The 24,914-nt window shown below is 41.5% G+C and overlaps 4 protein-coding genes and 1 long non-coding RNA gene across 8 annotated transcripts; 3 read left to right on the top strand and 2 right to left on the bottom strand.

Annotated features, from left to right (window-relative positions):
- Positions 1-374: 374 nt before the first annotated feature.
- On the bottom strand, positions 375-4,472 carry Targ (Tarag). Of its 4 annotated transcripts, none has more exons than XM_032437211.2 (7): positions 4,320-4,472; positions 3,754-4,259; positions 2,920-3,209; positions 2,515-2,851; positions 1,827-2,461; positions 1,200-1,752; positions 379-863 (listed from the first exon to the last, which is right to left on the bottom strand). In XM_032437211.2, exons 1-7 carry the CDS (start codon positions 4,343-4,345, stop codon positions 589-591), a joined length of 2,622 nt encoding a protein of 873 aa, XP_032293102.1. In that variant the 5' UTR covers positions 4,346-4,472; the 3' UTR covers positions 379-588. The 4 variants fall into 4 exon arrangements, with proteins under 4 accessions (XP_070065801.1, XP_070065800.1, XP_032293102.1 ...); XM_015174789.3 differs by having other exon boundaries at positions 380-863; positions 1,827-2,452; XM_070209699.1 differs by lacking the exon at positions 4,320-4,472 and having other exon boundaries at positions 377-863; positions 3,767-3,873.
- Positions 4,473-7,492: 3,020 nt separating this feature from the next.
- LOC6626863 (uncharacterized) lies at positions 7,493-8,155 on the top strand. Its single transcript, XM_002049218.1, has one exon. The coding sequence runs from the start codon at positions 7,493-7,495 to the stop codon at positions 8,153-8,155; it is 663 nt and encodes a 220-aa protein (XP_002049254.1).
- A 471-nt stretch (positions 8,156-8,626) lies between these two features.
- On the top strand, positions 8,627-9,702 carry LOC6626864 (uncharacterized). Its single transcript, XM_002049219.2, has one exon. The coding sequence runs from the start codon at positions 8,711-8,713 to the stop codon at positions 9,437-9,439; it is 729 nt and encodes a 242-aa protein (XP_002049255.1). The 5' UTR covers positions 8,627-8,710; the 3' UTR covers positions 9,440-9,702.
- A 4,563-nt stretch (positions 9,703-14,265) lies between these two features.
- On the bottom strand, positions 14,266-16,449 carry LOC116651277 (uncharacterized). Its single transcript, XR_004304283.2, has 3 exons — positions 16,251-16,449; positions 14,601-14,686; positions 14,266-14,454 (listed from the first exon to the last, which is right to left on the bottom strand). It is a non-coding gene; the product is annotated as an uncharacterized lncRNA (long non-coding RNA).
- Positions 16,450-16,549: 100 nt separating this feature from the next.
- Positions 16,550-18,795, top strand: Adgf-E (Adenosine deaminase-related growth factor E). Its single transcript, XM_002049220.4, has 3 exons — positions 16,550-17,918; positions 17,988-18,431; positions 18,487-18,795. Exons 1-3 carry the CDS (start codon positions 16,956-16,958, stop codon positions 18,679-18,681), a joined length of 1,602 nt encoding a protein of 533 aa, XP_002049256.2. The 5' UTR covers positions 16,550-16,955; the 3' UTR covers positions 18,682-18,795.
- The last annotated feature ends 6,119 nt before the right edge of the window (positions 18,796-24,914 follow it).

The following is a 24,914-nucleotide window of genomic DNA, read 5'->3' as shown; positions in this document are numbered from 1 at the left end:
GTTTAAATACCAAATTAAAAGTTTGACAGCCACATTGATTGACAGACAGACTATGCGACACAACTTAGCCAATAAACTGTATATCTAGCTCAAGTGCAACGGCCAATGATGAATAGTTTTAAAGCAAATGAGTTGCAGTAGCTTGCAAACATAAATGACTAACAGTTTGAAAGGCACATTGTTTAATAACAGCTTAACAATTTGAGAGTCACATAGAGCATAGAACATGTTTGAGAGCAGCTCGAGATGTATTGCTAGAGCCAGAAAATAAAAATTATGCTACAAAATATTAAAAATGTCAGTTCAGAAACAGTTGGAGAGTCACGCACAGTTTTATAAGCTTAACAGTTGGGAATGAATAGGCAGAGGCACAGTTTTGGTAGCAAATTGAATATAAAATTCATCCATCAAATGCAAATTACACGAAAAATATGCAAAATTATGTAATAAATAAAAACGACAGCAGCAACAGCAAACAAAGCTATTTTGTAAAATACCACAAACAGTTCAAACCGCAGCAACTGGAACAGCAACAACAACAACAACAACAACAAGAGCCAATAAAGCCAATGCATCGCAAACTGTGCTCTATTTATGGAGTGCTCTTGATTGATATTGCTTTCGACGCCATTTTAGCAGCGCCGGCAAAATCAGCTTCAGAGCGCCCGCCAGCATTATACACAGTCCAGCAAAGGCAAACGGCACCACATACCCGCCCGTCTTGTCGAGCAGCAAACCACCCAAAGTGGTGCCTATGAATACGCCCAGGCCCATGGCCAGAGCGGTAATGCCAAAGGCGTTCGTCAGCTTCGTGAGCCCCAAGTAGCGCACATAGATGAGAGCGCGCAATGTGGCATAGACAGCTGTTAGAGTACAGAAGAAAAGGGGGAGGTAGTTAATTTGTTAACTAACTCTAATACTCTGTTCACAAGTGGGAAAAAGCATGTAAGAGTTCACTAGCGAATACTCAGAACCCAGCAAGAAAAGTTCTTCTTCTGGCCCAATATAATGGGAAAACCTTTCTTAAATAGCTTCGGCGCTTATTGTCTGATCGTGCTTAAATGTTCAGTTCCCGAATATGGCGTACAATTGCTCTAAAAGTGTCTTTGGATGACCTTAGGGTTGGACATAAATAGCTGTTGTGAACAGAGTACTGCCCAGTCGGTCGTAATCGACTTTTCAAAGGTGTATCAACCCACCTGGCGCAATGCCATAGCACAACCCATAGACCATCTGAAACCAGATCAAATCGGTGCCGAAGAAAGCACTGATGAAGACCATGACGCCGCCAAGGAACATGCCACCGCCACAGATATAGTTCGTCCAGCTCCTCAGCTTGTAGGCTATAAATCCGCACAGGATACGCGTTACGAAATTGGAAGCACCGATGGCTGGGCCAATCATCCGGGCATACTCAGCCGGTATGCTGGTGCGCATCTTGGAGTAGAGAAATGGTATATTGAAGCCCATCGGATAGAAGAAGGCGGCGGCCAACAGGATGCGGAACTCAAAGCTCTTCAGCAGATGTACATCGAACAGACGATTCATGCCCTTCATTACCTTCGTATGGAGCCAGCCACGTTTCCTTGGCTTGCGCGATTTCTTGCGCCGATGTGGCTGCGGAGCGGTGGAAAATGTATGCTTTGGCGCGAGGGGACGCAGCCGCCCATCGGAACCGGAACCCGTTTCCGACATATTGCTGCTGCCGTCATAGTTGTGTATATTGTGCAGGCCATAGGCAGCGCTTTGCAGCTGAAGAAAGAATGGAAAAATATATCAGACAGACTCGCAGTGAGCTGATTTGTGTGGGGCTGTGGCGCGCTCACATGGGTTTGGGTGCCAACCAGCTCCAGTTCCTTGCCATCGAACTGTTCCTTGTGGTGCGGTTCCTCATAGTCAATGGGTCCCGTGTAGAAGAGATCGTCGCGCTGCAGGGGATCCGGGCGCACCACATAATTGCGCTCGGAGCGCTCAGAGGCGGTCCATTCCTCCTTAAGCTTCGATTTTCCACAGCAAGGACAACAAAATTGGATGCAGCGACGCAGCTTGCCTTTCTTTTTACTGGGCGGCTCATAAGTCTCGATCACGTTGTGGGATCTCTTGACGGAGAAATCATCGCCGAGAAAATTGTGCACATAGAAATTGCCATAATACTCATTCGAGCTGCTGCTGGTCAAGGGATCGGCTTGATGGACCACGCCCACGGGCGATGGTGCAACCTCCAAATAGGCGATCGCCACAAATAATAGAAGACACACGAGAATTACCTGAATGCGTATGGTATTCCGCCAGCCCATGTTTTGGACCAGAATATTGTTGGTAATGGAGAATATTAATATGCCAGCGCCGGCACCCGAACAAGAGAATCCGCTGGCAATGGGCCGATACCGCTCGAAATAGAAGCCAATGATGAGCTGTGAGCTCACCCAGATCATGCTCAGTCCGGGTCCACCTGCGGCGACTGCGGCCTTTGTAGTTGGGGTTTAATCCATATAATACGAAGACGATACTTACCAATTATGCTGTAAAAAAAGATCACTGCACTCAAACTCGGACTAAAGCTGGCCGCCAGCATGGCCAGGGCTGAGATGATGACGCCACCCAATGCCACTGGCCGAAAGCCATAGATATTGATCAGCGCGCTGGAGAAGGCGCCGCCAAAAAAATAGCAACCAATTTGTACGCTGCCCACCAGCACCACCTGGCCGTTGCTCACGTTAAACTCGTTGGCCATGTGGGGCAACAATATGCCAATGGTGAAGACGATGCCATCAACAATGAGTTGCGCTAAAAAGCTAAGGATCAGCACCACCCAGCCATAGCCACCGTCCGGGGGTATGGCCATATAGATCTATGGACGGGATTTAAGGGCGGTATCATTAGCCATGATTGATAAGACTTCTCCGCCCACTCACTTACGAAGGCCAAGCCGGAGGCCAGCCTTAAGTTCGGCGGCAGATTGCGCTGCTGAAAATCGTTTGGGTCCAGATCCACCACTTCCCCTTCGGTCACAATGATCGTGCCGCTGCTGGAGTACTTAATGCTGCTGCTCTCCAGGGTCCGAGCTCTATCCGATTCGTCCGACCTCGGTATATCCGTGAAATCGCTCATTGCCGTTATATTCGATTTGCGCAGATTGTGGTTAGTGGTTTTTGAGACAAGGATCGAGTCATCCGATTCGTCAGCAGCCGGATTTGGTTTAGCATGTCCTAGTGGCAACGCAGATTTGCATAAGATTAGTTAGGTAAAAAAGCACGTAGCATAATTTTTCAGTTTCAATGTAATTGCCCGACCAGGGGATACTCTGTGCCCAGCGCTAAGCTGCAATTCGAATCATACTTCCTTCTATTCCTCAGAAAATGCATTCTCAACTAACTTCGGTGTTTAAGGACCGATCTTTAAGATATTTACAGGGTTAAGCAATACAAGGGCTATGCATAATACAAAAGTGGGTATTGGCGCAAGGCGCTCTCTTAAGAAAACGAGTATTCTTTCAATTTTGGTAAAAATGGAGGAAGATATTAAAAAAGTAGAATATTCTTGATTTGTATTTACCAAACGAGAATGTACATAGCAATTTTAGTGTATCTAGCTCTCTCAATCTTCGAGTTAGACCGAGTCTCAAAATCGATATTTATCGATATTTTGGAAGTGGGAAATGCGTACAACATACGAGAGTATATATTATCATTAAAGTCTCTCGGGGTAGTCAATATTATTAAAATATTTAATATATGTAGATCTAGAACGTACTTTTTTTGAATACCTTAGTCTTCTTGGTGGTTAGCGGCTCGTCCTGATCGTAGTTGTCGGAACTGGTGGACCTCCTTGAATTCTTGCGGCCATGCATTTGGTTGTAAGGCACAGTAGTTGGCGATTTGTGCGGGATTTCAGATCTAGTTGGCTTTAAGGCAGAGTTAGGGCCGGCTACAGGGACTGCCGGCACTACGGGTACTGTGGATACTGTGGGTCGATTTTCCACGTGCGTTCCAGGCGGATACACCGGATCGGTATTCACCTGCGCATCCTTCATTTCACGCGGCCCCAATGGTGCAGCCAGCAGGATAAGCGGCATTGGCAGTGCCTCAACAGGCTGCCGCTCGCCATCAATGGTGCGCCCAGTTCCTGTTGAAGCAACATCCGAATGGTCCAGCCCTTGGGCAGCCGTTCGCGCCTGAAACGTGCGCTCGCATTCCTCCTCTGGCGTTGCGTACCGGCGCTCATCCAGTGGCAGGGGCGGCGTCGACGGCGGCGTTCGACTGTGTGTGCACAATTGTCGGTTACTTGGTGGTTCACTGGCACCACTAAGACACACTCACCTACCCTGGCTACGTTTTCTGCTCATTTTTCGACTCGGGGCTAGCTGACATTTTTTTCAAATCTCTCTGCGTGGCTGTCGCACCCAAGCCAGGTCTTAATGTCAATGGCAGCACGTGAACTAACAGCGTGGGACAGCCGTGAGGCAGCAGTCGGAGCAGTCACAGTGAGCGCTTCCTTGCCTCAGCCCTGGCGTCCTGGTCCTGGCTTGGCGCCGTCTACGTGCCGCCAGCCAAAAGTGTCCTCGCTACGATATGAGAAATTCCTGGCTACAGACCGCGATGCTAACACTGACGTTTGCCACCCCCCCAAAACCAACCCCGCAGCTGTTGCGATAGACAGACAGTCCACAACATTTACTCCCGCACCCGCATTCCTGCAGCCTCACGATCCAGTCGCAAGTTGCAAGTTGCTTTTACTGCAACTGTTACTTTTGCTATTTCCCATTCCAGTTGCTGTTTATTTTGGCCCAACGAAATTGCATCAGTGCAGTGAAATCATTCCAATGTCCCGCACACGACTCCTTCTCTTTTGGAGCCTGCTCCACGCCCTCCGCTCCGCTAGTATCTAGTGTATATTCTCGTCTGAGCGAAGTGGCAAGTGCATTTGTGCTTTATGCGAATTTTGAGCACTGAGTTGCAGTTACTTAATTTACAGCATTATTTATTCAAATGGCAAGAGAGCACCTTAATGGGCACATGCTGAAGGACTCTCATTTGCCATACGCCATACGAATACGTTGCTATATTATTCTCTTATATAAGATATTCTGTATATTTAAACTTATTTTAAGGGCCAAAATTGCTCTAATGCTTGCTTCTTGTTGTCATTAGTCAAAGTCGAAATATAATATAGAATATAATATAATATAAATATAAGATAAAATACTTACTATCAGCGCTTCTACTCGTAACATAGTTTTATCCCTACACCCATAAGGAATCGGTAAAAGGGGTACATTAATGCAACAGACAGAGGGAAGCCTCTTCGAACCCGTAAAGTATATATATCCGTGATGAGCCTGTCCGCCTGTCCGTTCTCTATATATATAAGTCCATCTTGGAAATAACAATAGTTCGATACTTTATATACATAACTTTTTTATACACTAGGCAAAACGAATTTTCCATTTTTTTTTCGATATGTTTGCCCATTTTTATAGTATCGATTACTATCAATTTTTAGAGAAGGTTTTGTAAGCATAACTCGTAGATCATAAGAACAAGATAGAATATGCGGAAGGAGTTTTTTTTTTCTTACCATTTTTCAAAATATCGCTAAATATCGAGCTTAAGAAATTGTAGTTTAAGCTGGGTTTCACAGAATAAATGAGCTGGGTAAAACAAAAATTCTTGCTTTGTCTCAACTATCTGAAGTTTATTAATCTATCATATTATTGGAATATAAAGCGGAACACATACTTCCTTCTCTCTGGATAGGCTAAAGGTAACTTTCTGCTGGCTAATTCAATTCAAAGTTTTAATAATCGGGTAGTTTGCTCGTGTGTATGTAATGGTAGCCTCCATCAAATGCTTTTTTCTTGTTTTCTCTTTATTAGCCGAAAGCTGGCTGTAAGCCAACGAATCGAATTCTCACTTTAATGGCAGCTGCTAAGCTGCCTCCAAGGCTCGACACGACAATACAAGAAAATAAAAAACACAGAAATACAAAAAATAGAAATCAAGTAAAAAGCCGAGAGAACTGTGTTCGGGCTTGGGCAAAACAGCCTCATGCATTTTTTGGTTTGCTGCACACATCAAAAAAAAAAAAAGAAAAAGGCACAGAAAAAAAGCAAAACAAATAAAATAAAGCAAAACAAAAACAGCGGGCGAAAGGTTTAAAAAAATCCAATAAGTATACGCCACGTTGTACGCGCTGCTTGGACAGTTAACAGGCACGGCCAGTTTTCGCTTTTACACCCCACTCCAGCCCATGCAAGATATGCATGAGTGCAGGGCCATAAAATTGGGTCAATTGCTGTTAACAATTTGGCGGCGCAATCTTTTGCCCGTTTCGATTTCAAGGCAGCTGCCCAGGGCCCAATTGGGCTGCCAAAAAAACGCAAAAATTGCAGCTGCCTGTTAAAAAAACTGGCACATTCCATGCCTTTTGAAAAAACAATTTCGCATAGAGAGTTGTTGGGCAAACGAAAAATCGTGCAAATTCAGCGCTGCACCCGGGCACCCGTGCACTGGGTTCGGAATGCCGCTTCCAACGTGGCCAACGGGCAGGAGACTGTTGGCTCGCAGGCACAAAATGCCCACTCACTAATTAATTAGTGCGTTTTGTTTATTGTTTGCTGTTGAAACTTTTGCCTCAGCCTTTTGCTGAGAAGCCTTGCACTCTAACTATGAAGGACCCGCCGCGAAATTGTGAATCAACTTTTGAATGCATTCCAAATACCAAGTTGAGTTTTATACTTAAGTGCTGTATTCTATTTTTTTTTTCTTTCTACTTTTTCTTTTTGTTTTCCACTATTTGTTAAGCTCTACAAAATGCAGCCAAATTTCACTACAACTTAAAGTGTAACAGAGAACTTATATATATCACTTTCTAGAAGAACTGCATCAAAGAGTTAAATAGGAGGGCACCTTATTTAAAAAAGGGCCTTTGCGCTCTTCTTAAATTTTGCCGACTCCATTCTTAAAGATTTTTATCGAAATCGCAATTTTTGTAAGTCAACTTTAATTTGCTGCAAAGTTAGAAACTTGTTTTTAAGATTTAATTCTAGTTTGAAAAACAAGGAATTCCTCAAATGTATATGCAAAACAACTAAATTTGGAATATTTCACTTTTTGTATAGCTTGCCCGCACTCAGTCGAAATAATAAAAATAAAACGCACTCATAAATCTGGGCCAGGGTATCTCCTGGCCGAGCACTCCCGACTCGAATATACCTGCTTGTTTCTGCATATTCTAAATTTGCTACGATCCTTAGCTTGCTGCGTTAAACTTGTCAGTGTGTAATAAGTACTTATATTGATTTTCACAAAAGACAATCAGTAAACATTTGGGCTCCGTCCGGCAGTTTTGTGCTCAAACCAAATTTTTTTTTGTATTTTTAATTTTGATGATGAGTTCTAAAAATTTAGCCAACTACACAACACATCTTTTAAAAGACCTGGTTCAGCCATGCCGGTGTACGACGCCAAGGGGTTACCTGTCTGCCCGTTCGATGGGAAGTTTCAAGTGCGAAAAGCCCATTATAAAGGATAAGAAGACATGTGTACCGGTTGTGAAAATACAGCCAGAATACTATAAGCAGCGCAAGCCCTGCAAGCCGGATACTGAGCTAAGGGCAACTCCCATTTTGGGCTACCCGCGGTGCGATATACCCTACAAGCCGACGTGTATGGGGCTTTGTTTCAATCAACCCCGTCTCGATACGCGCCTGTACAAGCCGAGCAAGAGTCTCCATCGTCCCTTCCAGGTCAACTGGGTGGACTGTGTCCCGGAGAAGCGTGCCGAGCGATGCGTGGCCAAAATGATGCCCCCGGAGATCAAGCGCCGCAAGATACAAAGGCCGTATTGTCCCCGATTTGTAATTAAAAAGTGTCCCACAATGAAGCCGATGCCGTGCAAGCCCTTTACACCGGTACCTCCTACATCGGATGATCGCTGCATCAAGTTCCCACTATGCGAGTGCCCTAAGGGCAGAGAAAGGACCCGTTGCAAGATCAATATGAAAGTGCAGCCAACATGCAAGCGTCCGCGCACACGCTATCCCAGTTTCTCAGAGTGTGAGGCTGCCGTGAATGCGGCAGTGAATACAGAGTGCTACAGTCCACCATCCATATGCGATATGTGGCGATCATTCAAGAGTCGTCATAGCGGATAATTAAGATAAGATAACTCATTTAGAACTCTAGAGACTGTGGCGTTTCGTATGCGACTTTATATCGTTCAACACCTCTTCAATCGAAAATTAGAACTACAGAAAAAGAAGGGAATTTGAGCGCTAACCACCACAATTTTCAATTCAATTCGGCAAAATTTTTCTCAAAATACCGACCCAAATCGCTCGAATTTTAAACATAAAATGGTTGTAAAAACAAGTAAACAAAATTGTTCCGATAAATCACGTTTAAACACGTGAATAATTTCAAACGCAATGGAAAAATATATATTCATCCGATATATAAAATATTTAATTTTACAGAATAAAAAGTGACATTTAATTTTTACGAAAAAATTCAGATTTCAGTTTATTTTTGATTCTGTACCTTCTGGTTTTTTTTTTTTGTTTTTTTTTTTTTTTTGTGTTATCATAGAAGCCTTGAGATTGTTGTCAGATTTGTGTCAGACTTAGATGGTTTGCCAAGGCTTTTTTTGATATTCGAAATCAGGCGTTTGGCATGAAACAATACTAAATTTACAGTTTGCTTTCGGAAATATGAATAATTTACGTAGCTTAACAAAATTATCGCAAGCCAAGAGCTGTGCCAGGCTTGCACAGCCAGTCCTTTGGTACTCTAGTGATTATCCCGAAAGGATTAAGTTGTCCGCCGAATTGCTCAAGGAGAAGTTGCGTCAAATGCGGCGTGAGACGAAGCTGCGTACGCCCTGCTATTTAAGGCTGCGACGATCAGAATACAAGTGTCTGGCGTATCAGGAAATTGAGCCAGATCCCTGTCACCCGCAACCTTGCGCCGTGCCTATGGATGTGAAGGGGTATAAGCCGACGGACAAATTAAAACTTAATTATCAAAGGACTTGGTGCGAATTCAAGCCGGTGCCGAGACGTAAGCGAAATGTGAAAAAGATCTATCCGGCACTTGAGCGTCGTAATCCAAAAGCATTCCGGGGTAAGCTCTGCACCGCTTGTGAGCCTGAAGATTGTGAGCTGCCGAAGAGCCCTCGGGCCCCGCCACCCAGACTTTTTCCGGTAAAAACTCTGCCCTGGCCCTGTTGCAAGTTTCGTAGTGTCACCTGCCGATCCAGCAAACCGGATGGCAAATGCTATCCTGGTCGCTTGCCCTCCTGCTGCGTGAAGCGCCAGACGCCGTATCTCAGCTTCTCTGAGTGCAAGAAATTTGAGCTAGCGCCACCAGTCACTGCCTGCGAATGCGATCAGAAACCGAGCATTTGTGATATGTGGCACTTTTATCGGACTAAGCGTTAATTCTACATGTCAGAAGGTTACCCACGGAGACGCTTAAGTTATTATTCATATTGACAGGTCAAACTATATAACTACTTATTTTGGCCAAACAACTTCAAAATTTTTAAAATAGAATTGATGACTTGCCAAGCGATATCAATTCTGACAAGTATTTGATTCCTACCGGGAGTGCAAATGTATGAGTAATCAGCTTCTCGGATTTGTAAAGAATAATATGCTTCCCTTAAAATATATAAAAATGTAATTAGGCTTCACCCCCAAAATGTCCATGTGTACCAACTATTGTTGCAGGAGTCAGTCCAATTGGTGGGCATTGTAACAATGCTGAGGATCCTTCGTATTTACCATTTACTTTGCAGCAGCAAGTTCCAGAAGATTTAAGCGTTCGCTAATCCAATAGCTGCGTATTCCCGAAAGTTAAGGAATAGCTTAAACAGACTTAGCAATATGCATTGGAGCTCTGCGATTTTTCAAATGACGAAGAAACTGAACTTTAAAATTTCGCTCGGCTAAAAGCTTCTGGTTATTTGATTCAGAGAGGCTCTTAAGAGTGGCTTATTTCAGATACATTGCACTTATAGATATGATTGCTAGTTCTGCTAATTCATGTTAATTTGCTGTCTATGTGTTGCTCATAGCTCGACCGTCAACACAAAATCAAGTGCAATTTGAAGTTGATGTAAATGTTGGCAGTGTTGGTTAATTCCGACTTGCCACTTAAATCGAATAGGATGCCGCATCTAACATCCGTTTGTCAGCTACTTTTGCTTTTTCTTCAAAATGCTGAAGTGTACTTCTGCGCCTGTTGGCATTCCTAAAAGGGATTTGCATGCCACTGAGATGTTTATCGCAAATTGTTGCCCTCAACGCCAGCGTTTCTCCGCTTTCTCGTCGTCGGCGTTGTCGTCGTCGTCTGGGCGCACAAATGTCAACAGCACAAAGCGCTGACGTTTACACTGAAAGTCACTTTGGATGCCAGACAGCAGCAGCAGGAGCAGCAGGGGCAGCATGCAGCTGCAGCTATGGCTTCCCGGCTAATGAAAAGCGCCAACAGAAATGCATTGCATTTTTATTTTCACTTAATTTTTATTTGAGTTTTTTATTTAAATGCAAATGTTTAGCCTGCGAAGTGCACAGTTGCCTCGGCCATGTTTAATTGCTACTGACTTGGCATTGACATGAACCGGGCTGGCAGCCTCAATGCGTATCCTGAAGCTCACTTGCAAATTTGGCAAACATGTCTGCTTGTCGTTCTTGCTGTTGCCTCGGTGTCGTTGTTGTTGCTCTGTTGTTCAGTTGTTCGGTTGTTGGGCAAAAATATGCCCCAGAGTGACATTTCGCACAAATGAAATGTATGGCTGAAAACTTGTCTATTTGGGCCCAAACAAATAATTTTATTATGAAACTTTTTTATGCATGTTTGCCTGGCTGTTTTGCCCCTCCATCTACTAGCTGTGGCTCTTCCGGGCTAACTGAGTTGTGCTCTGTGTGTCACACGAGTCACCACCCATAGCAAAATGAGGCTTTACGACAGCAAAGGGGCAGCTACAGGGTTGGGCAGTCGTATGTGGCCTGTCTAGCTAGAGGATATGTCTAAAAGCTATCCACAAATTGTGCAGCTCCAAAATATGTGCTTTCTGTGGAAGCACAAATTGGAAATACGGCCACACTGATACTTTATAAACATTATTTACCAAATGTAGTTAGTATTTTTTTTTAATTAAGTTGACAAATTTTTCAGCCGTCACACTGATGTCTACAAAAGAGTTCTATATAATACCTAAAATATGGGCACTGTCAGCACATCACAGACTAACTTGGAGTAAAATTAGTAATATCAGCAAACAAGGTAAAAAAATGCTTCAAATTTGGGCTGTCAGACAAAAAAAAAAAATGGATTTTAAACGAAAATATGCCCGCTACGAAAAGTCAACTTAGTTGCCGTACAATTAGTTGGGGACCTTAATTGCAGCTGCACTTTAAATGCAGTCGAGGTCTTTGCCGTTATTACCTGCCAGCCGTTAGCCATTTGTTGCTATTTGCAGTTTGCAGTTTGCAGTTTTGCTGGTTGCCGTTTAGCCTTTAAGCTAGGCTCCAGCTCGCAGCGGTCTCCAGCAGCCAGCGAACTGAACTGCACCCACATAGCCATAAACGTAAAATGCCACTTTCCCTGCTTCCATTTTGTATGCCCCTGTGGAGGGTATTACAATTTGGTTAGGCAATTTGTGACGCATAGAAGACGGCACATCCGATTGGGTCTTTTATCCGTAAGTACTTTTGCTAGATCGGAAGCCTATATCATACAGCCATCATTATTATTATCAATCGTAGATTGAGTTTTTGTATACAAAAACTTTTTGTTCTTCCAGATTGTTGACCAAGATCATCATTTATGAGTAGTGTCATGCTTTTTACACAAATCTTATCAAATTTGTACAAATATGTAATACGAAAGTATAGTTAGAATTGGTAAGGAGTAGTTTTTCCTAGTAACTTCAGCAAGCTTTGGTATACAGCTTTTGAATTAAAGCATTTCCAAGCCAAGAGTATTTAAGCTTCGGCGTTCTAAAGATCGGCCTTTACTCTTCTTTTTTTTTTTTTTTAATTTTTGTTGTTTTAGGTGGCTACACTCTATACACTTTGTTGAGTCTGGTTCGTGGTCCGGCACTAAATGCCTGCCAGCTTGGCCATGGTTGTTGCTGGACTGTTAATATAATTATATAATTTCTTTTATTGCTGCTATATATGGCCACTAGAAATGCAGTCATATTGCTTAAACAAAGCCCCCACCCAAGTGCCAACTGTTTAACAAATGCAGTCATTGCCATAAATATTGTAAGTGGCGGCTGTGGAGCGATTCAACAATGTTAAGTTCATTTATGCAGCTGTGATAGACATGCGGTCCGCACTTAATGTAGATGTGGTAGGGCGAAATATTTAAGAAATGAAAATGTCTTGGTTAAATTCATTAAAGACTTAAATAAAAACAGAAAGCAGTAATATAAAGGTTAACAGCAATTGGATGTTGTTACGTTATGCCTAAGTTTCTGAATTAAGAAACTGGAAGGTATGAAAGCCATAGTTTCTCCGCATCTATAATTCATTAGAGGGGATCTTATATATACGAAGAAACTACAATTATATTATTTTTTATGAGTCTTCTCCTTAAGAGCAAATCTCTTGCTTGTATATCATTTATGAATGTTGATTAAATGTAAAAAAAAAAATTATTTTATTGAAGTACACAATATTTAAAAATTTCTAAGGCAGCTGTAAAGGATTATGTCGATATATACCTTCAAATAACCTGAAATAGCTCTCAACACTCAAGTAATGCGTTGGCTTTAAGCACTTTGGCTGCTGTCACAAGTAGCTGCGATATTTTATTGACATTTATTTGAGATGGCCAAAAGGAAGACGCAGGCAAAACGCGTCCAATGCTATTGACATACTCGTAATTCAAATAGGCAGCAAACGTGCCGCGCAATTCAAACCGTCAAGCGCGTCAAAATGTAAATTGCTTAGGTTAGGGTATGGTGACAATATAAAGGCGAGGGTAGCTGTCTACGTGCTGCTCGTAGACAAATCAATTTGACAAAACGCAAAAATTTGTAATCAAACAGTTTGTGTGTGCCTTTGTGTGTGCCTTTGTGTGTGTCTGCGTGTGTGTGTGTATGTGTGTGTGTATGTTAGCACAAATTTTTGGCTATTGTGACAATGACAATGCGGCAAAGACAAAGACAACAGGCAACAGATAAAAATGCCAGCCGCAAGCTTAACAAATAGACGTCAAGGTGACTGGCTGCGGGGGGAACAGCCATTGTTTCCAGTTAAGCTGCCATCATAAAGCCAGTGGGTAGGGAGGGGTTGGCGCCGAGTGGCAAGTGGAGCACTGGCATCGACTACGAATGCTGCACACACATTGCGCGCTAAAGAGTTTCAATAGCTGTTGGCAACGGCGCGTCTAAATGTCGTTCATTTTGGCCAACAGACATCACGAGCGCGGCAGTAGCTGGGGGTGTAGGGGTGTAGGGGTATAGACAGTCAGAGCTTTGGCTTATCTGCAGCTATTTGACAATTTCCATGGCGTTCTGTTTCGTTTAATTATGACATTAAATGCGAGTTCATTGTGTGAAGCTGTGCGAGAGTTTTGGGTGCGCACAAAAGTATGCAACAGTTTTTTTGCTGCCTTGCCTTTTACTATTGCATGCAAATATTTTAGCCTGCCTGTGTGTCTGCATATGTTTGCATGTGCGGAAATTATACGTTGGTGTTTTACAACAGAGAACAACACACCATACACACATGCCCAAACACAAACACAGACAGTTGTTGAGCCTGGCAAAGTCAGCATAAAAAGCATTAATAGAAATTCATATTGTATGCGAAATGTGGTAAGCGGGTAGCCTACATAATAAACCCATTTCGTGCGGCTTTAAAATGCCATTTATGAAACATGTGCTAGCATTTATGCATATTAAATTAGTTAGCTTGCCCCGGCACGAAAAATAAACTTGCAAAAGGCTTCCAAAGTGCCACAATAAACTGAAATAAACATAAAGATACACAAGGCCGCACACACAAACACAAACGCATGCACACACATGCATACACATACAAATTCCAAAGTGCGAACCCTTTTTTATGGGGCAACGTCTCCGACCTACCATTATGCACGCACAAATGGCAATGGGCGCCGGGCTTGCAGCTGTTTTTAGGGGCAGCCATCAGCTTCATATTCACACACATTAACACACCAAAATGCGCAATAATGAACCAAAGCAATACGCATGTGTTTTACAAGGTAGCATATCCCTACAATAATAAGCATTTATCATGTATATATTTTCCATAATTTTTTTATATAAAAACATAATTTCAGTTGAGTACCCACGCATTTATATCAACGTTATCCGATTTTAATCCATCAAAAAGTAAGGTTAGGCTGTGCAGCCAGAAGGGAGACATCTTTAATCCCAAAATGGGTATATGCTGATATTCCCAATTATGTGGATCTAGATCAAATAAAAATGTATTTTTATAATGCCCTGTTCTGCTTTTTAAAATTAGATTTAATATTCTCTCATATTTTAATTAAGGGTTTTCTTTATGTTCTGTCTTTATAATTATAATTAAGTACTTGACAAATTCTGGTCCTCACCCAATAATCGATCCCACATTAACTTAAATGCTTTAAAGTTTCTTTTTATTCTAGTAAATTTTCGTTCCTTAAAGGGTTAAAGTTATCTACAATTAAAAAAACAACAAATATTATTATGCATATGTATATGTATAAAATAGTTGGGTCTCCTTTGTGTGCGACTTAAAAACGCATGTTGAAACTTTTCAAGTGTGAATTGCTCTTCATTTTTGCTGCAGACATAAAACCCGTTTCGCCTCGCGCACATTTTGTTGCCTACTTTTGTGCGCAGCAAAATGTAAGGCAGTTGGTGAGTGGATATGAATGGGTGTGTGTGGCTGTGGATGTATGTGCGATGAGTGCGCTGGTGTAAGTGAGTGTATGAGACGCAGTTGTTACAAAAAGAAACATAAAATAAAATGGCAACGCCAGAAATGTTTTATAAAAATTTATATGAGCATAATTTGTAACAGACAAAAACGAGGGGCAAAAACAGATGATATGCAAGGATATGCTGTGTGCCTATGTGTAGACGGCGTGAACAGAACAGACAAGCAAGCTAGAACTGAATTCAACTAGGGATTTCGATTTAGTAGCACACAAAACATGTGCGAGCACCAGAAATGTGGACTCAATTGAATAAAAGCAGGAGTGCAAAATAATTTTCAAATATTTTATACTTATTTTTCAATAGTTTTCTTTAAGTAACAATAAAAAATACTTTTATTGGAAGTTTGGGTTGCACTGCAAATAAAAAACAAAAAAAGATACAAAGGACTTTCTACCATCCTCCTAAATTATGGAAATAATACAATTGTGCGTTTATGTGTGCTTATGATAAATAAACCTTATTAAAAGAGAAGTTTATTTTAATTAGATATTTTAAGGATAATTCAAACTATTATATTTCTGGTAATTTATAGACACAAGTGCTATCTCTGGGCCTTCTGCGTTAACGATTATCGTTAATATAATCGATTTAGAACTAAGTGCAACCAAATACCAAAATAAACATAAGTTTGCAATATTAGCGAATAGTTTGCCTTAATGTTTATCTCAGCTAAGAAGGTAACTTGTTTCGCTCTCTCTCTCTCTTCCTCTATCTCACTCTCTCTTGCAGCTTCGTTCTCTAGTAACACACGAGTTAGTCAAATTATAGAAGTAGCTGCCTGACTGAGTTGTTTGTATCCTTATTTTCTTTTTCTAGTATGCAATTAAGATGCAAATTGTTTTTGCACGAAATCAAATTCTATGCTCTGGCAAAGTGAAAGAGCTGCATATCAGTTTGCCACTTGTCGCTCCTTCTGCCGTTGTTGTTGTTTTTGTTGCTGTTGTTGTTGCTGTTGTTGTTGCAGCTGCTGCTGTTGTTGCTTAAATGTCGTGCAAGTTTTCAAGCGAAGTGCACTACGTATGCAATCGACACATGTGTGCAACAAAACTCGTTAACACTTGAAAAGTTTCATGGCCCTGGGCAATTGTAACGGGCTCTGCTTGGAATACTCCGTGTATGGAAGACACACGGGGTTTGAGGGAGTTTACTGAGTAAGTAAAGTAATGCTGCTAAAAAACACTTAAGCAAAATCTTGTAAGCAGCAAATAAATCAGAGTGTGTGTGCTACTTGGCATGAGCAGCGTGTGTGTGTGTGTGTGTGTGTCTGTAGGGGAGCTCACCTTGACTAGAGCTTGGCCTGGAAACAAACAAAGTTCAAGTACGTGACACAACTCTAACCAAAGTGTTGTCTATACACATTTAAGTGGTTTCTGGCTTCGCTTGCGTTTTTGAAAATCAAACCAAAAGTTTACGTTTAATGACAGTTCATTTTCAAAAACACAATTTAAAATTAAGCTCGACAGCAAACAGACTGAAAATGATGTAAAATTCACAGAATACAAATTATGAAAGTGCTCAAAAGATATCAAAAAGAGCTATCTGATTTTTTCCATTCGAATAGACTTTACACTGACTAAACAATAACCATATTAACACTTATTAAGCTATATATTTATAAAAACTAAATGTACTTTATGTGCGAGGCAGCTTACAATTTGGCTTGGCCTGTTGCGATAAGTAGGTATATGAGGAAATCTAGTTTAAGCTTTTAAGAAGAGATACTAGCTACTGCGAAATTGCTGTTCGATTTGAATCGGTGACTTGCTTCCTGGTCAGGAATGCCCTTGATTTCACGTTTGCTGCATTCCTGGTGATTTTTTTCGTACAAACTGAGGCCACTGTTTGAATTCACTTGGAGCTTTAACTTTGCAAAAGTCCGTTTAAGAACTCACTTTTGATCCACAGTCAGGACCAACTTGGGCACATTGATAAATATTTTATGACTTATCCTTGACTGAAAATTCAAATTTAGACAACAAAATTAGATGTTTTCAATGATTCGGTGCTACGTTGTCTTTGGCCAAATAAGGCGTCATTTGACAGGCAGCGCATTTACTCAGCTAATTGGTCAAAGCAACCTGCGCAAAAGCACGCCAGCGGATTTTAGGAAACTGCGTGAGCTGGTTTGCACATTGGAGCGTTTTGGGACCTTGGGCAATGACATAGAGCTGACCAACAAGGAGATCGAGGTGAACGATGTGATCATGTACCTCAAGATGGAGGAGTACAATAAGGGCATCGCTGATCCCAGCCAGTTTGTGCCGGGCTATCACATCTTTGAGCGTTTGGGCAAGATCAAGGAATCGCGTTTGTTCTTTCTGCTCAGCAAGATGCCCAAGGGTGGCGCTCTCAAGGCACACTCTAGGTCCATGTGCAGCACCGATTTTCTCATCAAGCTGACCTACGAAAAGCATCTGTGGGTGTGTACCACGGACAATGGCTGCAGACTGCGAAGCTTTCACTTTTCCCAGGAGAAGCCAACTGATACGCGAATTGAGGGCGGCGAATGGCAGACCATGGAACAGTTACGTGACTACCGGGGCGAGGAGAACCTAAACAGACATTTGCAGAATGCTTTTAGCATGTATCCTATGGTAGAGAAAACAACAAGTGCCGCAGCTTGGCAACACTTGATGAAAATTTCCTTGCTTCTCGACGGGCTTCTTAGATATCCGCCAGTCTGGGGTAAGTACTTCTACAATGCGCTTAAGGAGTTCTACGAGGATGGAGCACAGTATGTGGAGGTGCGCACAAGGCTGAAGCGTTTTTACTGCCTGGACGGGACCAAGCTGCCGGTCCAAGAAACTGTTAAGGTCTACCAGGAGCACGTGCAACGCTTCAAAGAGGACTATCCGGACTTTATAGACGCAAGAATCATCTATTCGCCGCAGCGTCGTGCCACAGTCGAAGAGGTCGGCAAGTTTGTCAATATGTGCATTGAGCTTAATGTGCGTAGAAATAACTGAAATTTATCCCAATTTGCGCTCACTTAAACTGTCGTCACTTATCCATCACAGAAAGAGTTTCCCAAATTTGTGGTTGGCTTCGATCTGATTGGCCAGGAGGATGTGGGTGACCCGCTGTTAAACTTTGCCGGTGAACTGCAGAGGCTGCCGGCCCACATCGGTCTATATCTACATGCGGGCCAGACCAACTGGTATGGCACACACGTCGATGAGAATCTCATAGACGCTGTGCTGCTGGGTACCAAGCGCATCGGCCACGCCTATGCCATAACCAAGCATCCGCTGGTGTTGCAGCTGGTTAAGAAACTAGACATTGCCATAGAGGTTTGTCCCGTTTGCAGCCAAGTACTGCAACTGGGCGCCGATTATCGCAATCATCCTGCTGCCTGTTTGATTGCAAACGATATACCCTTTGTCATCTCTTCCGGCAATCCCTCGTTTTGGCGCACCTCTCCGCTCTCCCATGACTTTTACATGGCCTTTTTGGGCATTGCGGTGAGCTCTAGTCCCCTTAAAAATTTGGCTTCACCCAACCATGCCTTTTCATTAGCCCATGTACACGGACCTGAAGTTTCTGAAACGCATCTCCAAAAACTCTATTAAATATAGTTCACTGCCCGATGAAGAGAAGGCGCTGGCAATGACAAAATGGAAAATCAAATGGGAGAAATGGGTGGATATTATTCTAAAAACCAAAGATCAAATACTCGCGAAGGAAACGGATACTTGCCCAACAGATGCTTAAAATCCAGAATAAATCAGTTCGCATTCGTGATTGCTTAAGTGAGTTCAGAAGGATGAAAATATTATATGGCTGCACATATAAATTAATAAAATTAGTCACTTATCATACGAAATGCTCACAATAATTGTATCATCTCAGTGGTAAAACTTGTGCAGAGTTTTTTCTCTTTTATTATATCCGCCGAGAGTTAGATCTTTCCGGGTCGCATGCTCTACGCTATTTGGGAAACTTGAAAATTGTTCTAAACTTGGCTAAAGGAAATGGCCAGTCGAACACTTTTATGAGCTGCCGCAAATTATTTGAGTTTTCGCCTTTTTGATTATCAGCAGCAGGCGAAACCAATAAGTTTTGCCGTTCAACTTTTTATGCCGGGTTGCCGGTTGGGTTGCCTAGGATTGAGTTGGGGGTTGATGATGCTGGTGTCAAATGTAAATGTCATAAAGACAAGGATGCTCGGCACTAGCACTTCCGTTGCGACTCGGTTTGGCTTATGCCTGCTGGCACTAATTTCATTGACTTACACACACACACGGACACACTCTAGACAAAGTTGCACGAACACGCCGGAGGAGGCATCGGCACGCACGCACTGCTTGAAGTTGCCACAATTCTTGTTCGTTCTGCTGCAACGAGAAGTCATCTCTCAAGTTGATTGCTATCAACTAAATGTAGCCAAAAGGAACTGAGCTCAACTTTGCCGGCATTGCTTATAATTAGAAACTTTATTATTTGTTTAACTTGGCCCGCAGCTGTTGCATAATTGACACACGCGTGGTAAACTTACGCTTCAAACTTGCCACATAAACTCAAAAAATTTGCAACAATTATCGATAAACTGGGAATTGACGGGTAGAGCGTACGCGAGGGGTTACGTTAGTTTGCAGCAGATAAATTGCAGCTCGACGCTGACTTACAGTGCGGCAGGCTGCGCTCCCACCGTGCAGCTTGTGGAATGCAGCATGCGGCATGGGCAGCTTTAAACTTTTAAAATTGAAATTTAATGATTAAACTTTGATGAGGCCGCCACACGTTTGCTAATTTGCAAATTCATGAATATAAATTGCTTTTCAAATGCCATATAAAATAATCAAATATGCAAATTTTTTGCCCGTATGCGTAGCGACACGACACTCACACATACACACAAGGCACACACATACATGATGTTCACACCAAAAAATTGTTATTAGAAATGTTGAATATTGGTACGAGTACATGCTGCAGCTGCAAGGGACAAACAACAACACACACACACACACACAGACACACTCAGGCAAACTCTTGGAGAGGCAGGGCTTAAACCAGCTGGACACGAGCTCCAGTGGCTTTTGGCATTGTTCTTCTTTCACTGGCAACACTTGCCTAGCTCACATACAGCTGCCAGGCTGGCCATGCTCCGAGCAGCTCCTCTCGACCAACTGCTGCTGTAAACAATGGTCAGCAAAGCCCAAAGTCAAATGCAGTTAAGGGACATGTACCAACCACAAAGTGCACAACAAAACCAAAAACCAAAGCCAAGTGACCGATACAATGCTGCAAAAATGTTGGCAGACAAAAAGTAAAATCGAACATATTATGCTCTATAAGTATTCGTCTGGTTTTCAAAAATACTTATGTATTTTACAGATGCTTTTGTTGCTTATAAATATTTTCGTGTTACACAAATACTTTTGCATGCATTTCGTTTATAGATAAGTAAAATATATACTTTGGTTACTCGAAAATATCTTTGCTTCTCAATTTTGCAGATTTTTTTGATTTCGTCTAGAACGTAAATTTGCATCTCCAGCTATATGTGCATTTTTAAGAAATATTTCCACGAATCAAAATATGTGTTTCTATTCTGATTTTGCGTTCTATAGATACAATTAATCAAAGATACTTTTGCATCTTAATCTAGTTTGTTAAACATTCGTTCATCTTTCAAATTATGTTATATCATTTCCCTATAATGATTTTTTATCTCACAGATACCTTTGTATTTTCACAATACTTACTCTCACTTACAACTACCTTTATATTTCACGAATACACAGATATCTCACGGATACTATTTTCTGCAGTTATTGCGCAGCTACTATTTTCCCCTACAGATATTTAAATCTTACAGTAAACTTAATTAATCCGCTTCTCATCCAGTTTTAGGGGGCACGGGTTTAAAAAAAAAACAAACCCTTAAATTCTATATCTGTAGTTGGGCGTTCAGTTAGTTTTGCATGCAAATGACGTATCAGAAATGTGCAAAAGGATTGCGCAAAAATCAAAACGACATGCGGCAGGACAAATAATGTGCATAAATTTATCAAAAATGACTGAGTAGGGAGCGGATGGAGAGGAACGATGGAGAATGTGCAGAGTAAGCCGTAACCGTGGCCAATATGTTGCACTGGACAAACGGCAGACACGAACGTGGACAATCGATCCTGATGATGATTAGATTGTTGAAGCTGAGGCAAAAGTTGAAGCTTAATGCGGGGATGGCTGAAGTGGACATATAATAACGGTTATGTGGGATTTGTGGGCGTTTGACATTAGCATACGATATGGGGCCAGTTGGGCGCCGATGTCGTTGGCTCATGCATTTTTCAGTCATGTCTGCCAGACAAAGTCTCAAATATGCAGACAGACTGGAATTTTGTTGTTGCCGTTGTTGTTGGCTCATGTGGCAGGCGCACAGTTGCTGATGATGCAGCTGCAATCGTTCATGTTGCAGCTCTTTGACGTAAATGTTGTCTAGTTAACCCCACATCTTGGCCATAATACGATACTCATCTGGGAACGTGTGTGTGTGTGTATGTATGATGGGGTGTCAATTACACAAACGATTTTCAAAGCATAAACAGGAGTTGGGTACAGAAATCATGAGTTGATTTTGAATTAAACTACGAACTGCTGTTGGGGTATTATTATAGACTCTACACACTATACACTCTATACTCTAAATATATACTTTATATATTCCTAATTCTTATACTCTTTTAAATTGTAAAAGCCAAAACAAAATGTTTCCTACTTTTTCTGTATACATTTTTAATTAACTATGAGATTTTAATTATTTTGAAAGCAAACTCATAATAAAATTAATGCAGTTAAACCATTTTTAACGCAAATTGTTTGTGAACTTTTTTGAAGCATAGTTTTTAGAGCTTTATTATTTTGCAAGCATAGAAACTTGTGTTTAATAAATATATAAACAGAAATTAAATAAAATATTTATATATCAATGTACAGTAAACAATAATATTAACAGGCTTTAAATTAAATATTAATATAATAAATAATTGGCTAATTTTAATCAACTTATATAATTAAAATTTCAATAGCTGCAAGCATAGATTTAATATTATGCATGCTCTTCGAACTGAATCTGATTAGTTACCTATACACACACACGCATACGCACACACACACACACAGAAGCACTTGTGAGCGATTGCATTTTGTGTAGCTTAACACTAATGAAATTATTGTTAACAGCTTTTCATACAATTTGCCTTTTGGCTGCGGCTGCATTGTGTGCATATTGGGCCAGCATCCGTTTTGGCCAGGCTAATGAACATTTATGCAGTGCTTAAAGTGCTTAACAATGGCGCAATGCGAGCAAATTTGTTGAAACATCAAATTTAATTTCTAAACAAATTAATGTTGACAAAAGTAGGCAAAATGCAATTTGCCCAAATAAGTCGTAATTTGGTCATGCAAATTGCACAAAATACGAGAAGATATATGTGCCTTGCATATATGCATGTGTGTGTATGGACCACACAACAGCAGAATATACACAATTATATTGTAAATTTATTGCCCGAGCGAGACAGTGTGTGTTTTTGTGGGAGTGAAAGGGCAGCAGGCATAAAGTTCAGTTCTAGCTGCTGATTTGCCGCTGGCATCAATTTCACTGGCATTTGCACTGCGCGTTTACAGCTAGGCAACAACAGCAGCAACAAGGATAACAACCACTGGGGTAAGGACATGGCATTGCATTCCCTTTTCCTGGTAAATCATATGCAAATGCATGCGTATGACATTTCGGTTCGAATTTTATTGTCCGCCCAGTTGCTAAATTATTTAGAGCCTGATTCCTGTTGCCATGACGAGTCATGCATTTTGAGTTCTACCCATACCAATGCACGTACGTACACACACACACACACACACACACACGCACTTACACACTTGGCAAGTTTTAGTTGCTCTTTCGTCTTTCAATTTGACATAAAACCTTTTTGGGCTTTTGCCCGCATGCCATTTTATGCAAAGTGCTTGTGTGTGGGTGTGTACATGCGTGTGTGTGTGTACGTGGGCGTATTTCACGCCTTTTGCCACCGCACATCAAAATAAACACAGGCAAATGTGCTGCTCAGCAGGGCTGCCATTCCCCACCCAACCGAAGCAAATGAGCCAAATGTCTTTCGCCTCTTCTTTTATGTGGCACGCAGGCGTGCGTAAAAACAAAAATTCATTAAATTTCAAATCCTTTTTTGCGTGTCATCAAATGTCGCAAAAGCTTTTATTAGATTGTGCCCCAAAACAAATACACATACGTGCATACCAATAAGTGTGTGAGTGTGTGCCATAAGCCGAAAACATTTTGTTGCTTCAGCTCATTATATCGATGTGCTGGTAATTGTAAGTAGATACTCAGACTAACAGAATGCATAAATTTATATTGACACTGGCCTAAAACGTAAAGTCGATTAGCTAAGTGGATTTTAAGCAGGGCAAATATAATGAAGAAAGTTTCGTTTCCTCGCAACGTGGCGGCCAACTTGCTCAAAATAATGAAAATAAAGAGGGGTTATTTTGAATCTTCAGCTACGGATATCCTCAGTGTGCCCAACTTTTTCATAGTTTGTACCTATAAAAAACTTGGTACAAGCCTCTATTCTTATTTAAGTGTTAGGGAACTCTTTTTGAGATGTCTGAATCACCGGAGCAAGAACACAAGATTAGCAATTAAGACTCACTCAAAACGACAATATATGTTTATCAACACGGGCTTGTCCAGCGCTAGCAGCTAGACAGAATCGCATCGACCCTAATTCTTTTAAGCCTTACTTTTCTTAAACTTAAGTCCACATGCAAGAGGCTTTTGTTTTTATAATCCTATCTGAAATCTTATCATGAAGCAAGTGTCATTATAGTCCAGTTCACACGTTTCAATAAACTTAAAAGCTTTTTGAACTGAATTCAATACACACTTGATTGAAATCTCTTTATAATTAAGAAAAATGTTTGTTCACAACATTTTAAGTATTCAACTGCTTATCAGATGTGCATTTGCTCAAAAGCAGAAGCAGTTGCCAGCTTTTGAGTATTCATATGTCAGCCATAAGTGTGCGAGTGTGCGTATGTGTGAGTGGGTGGAACCAATGTTAGACACTCGCATATGTGTGAGTCTTAAAAGGCTCGTTAGTTAACTGAAGTGGAAATTTTTAGACGGTAAAATGTGAGCTATGGCCCCAAAAAAAAATCATAAAAAAATGCAGCTCAGCTCAGCAAAAGAGATAAGAACATATATGTGAGCATAAGAGGACAATATTTTAAATACAATCTGCAGACCTTGTGGCAGCTTTAAAAATAACAACGAAAAAGTGGCAAATACTCAATTTACATAGAGATGAACCTTGCGAAATGTAATTAAAATGGGCGAAACAAGCAAACGACTGTCAAAAGTCAGGAGCTAAGGGAACATTTGACGTCCATTGTCCATTTGGCTGTCCGACTGTCCCGGCCAGGCCGCAAATTGACAGCTGGGCATGGGTATAGACTATAGACATGGACATACATACGCTCACACACAATAATTTACTACGTAATAGACACAGGACTCAGACACATGGTAGACAACAGCTCCAGTTGCTGTCGTGCCGGCAACTGTTCATTAACACAAACATAAGCTGCCAGACTGCCAGACTGCCACACAGCTGGACTGCCAGACGGCCAGACTGACAAACTGCCAGACGGCCAGACTGTGAGACAGCAGTGCAAGTTATGGTTCGGGCTGTGTGTACATCATAAATGCAGCAACTCGCATCAGCGTGGCAACTTAAGAGTTCGCATTTTCAAAGTTCGAGCCACATTTCGAATGCCATTAAAATCGCTTTCAATAATGAGACGAGCCTTCTGTTTTCGTGTGTGTGTGTGTGTGTTCTGCACATTCGCATTGTTGGAAGTTTGTGCAACAAATTAGTGCCAAGTTGGCACTTAGTTTGCCTCATCTACTCGCATAA

The sequence above is a fragment of the Drosophila virilis genome, chromosome 5 (genome assembly GCF_030788295.1).
Source record: "Drosophila virilis strain 15010-1051.87 chromosome 5, Dvir_AGI_RSII-ME, whole genome shotgun sequence".
NCBI classification, from domain to species: Eukaryota; Metazoa; Arthropoda; class Insecta; order Diptera; family Drosophilidae; genus Drosophila; species Drosophila virilis.
The sequence above is the reverse complement of the archived record's forward strand: the minus strand, read 5'-3'. Positions and strand labels throughout refer to the sequence as shown.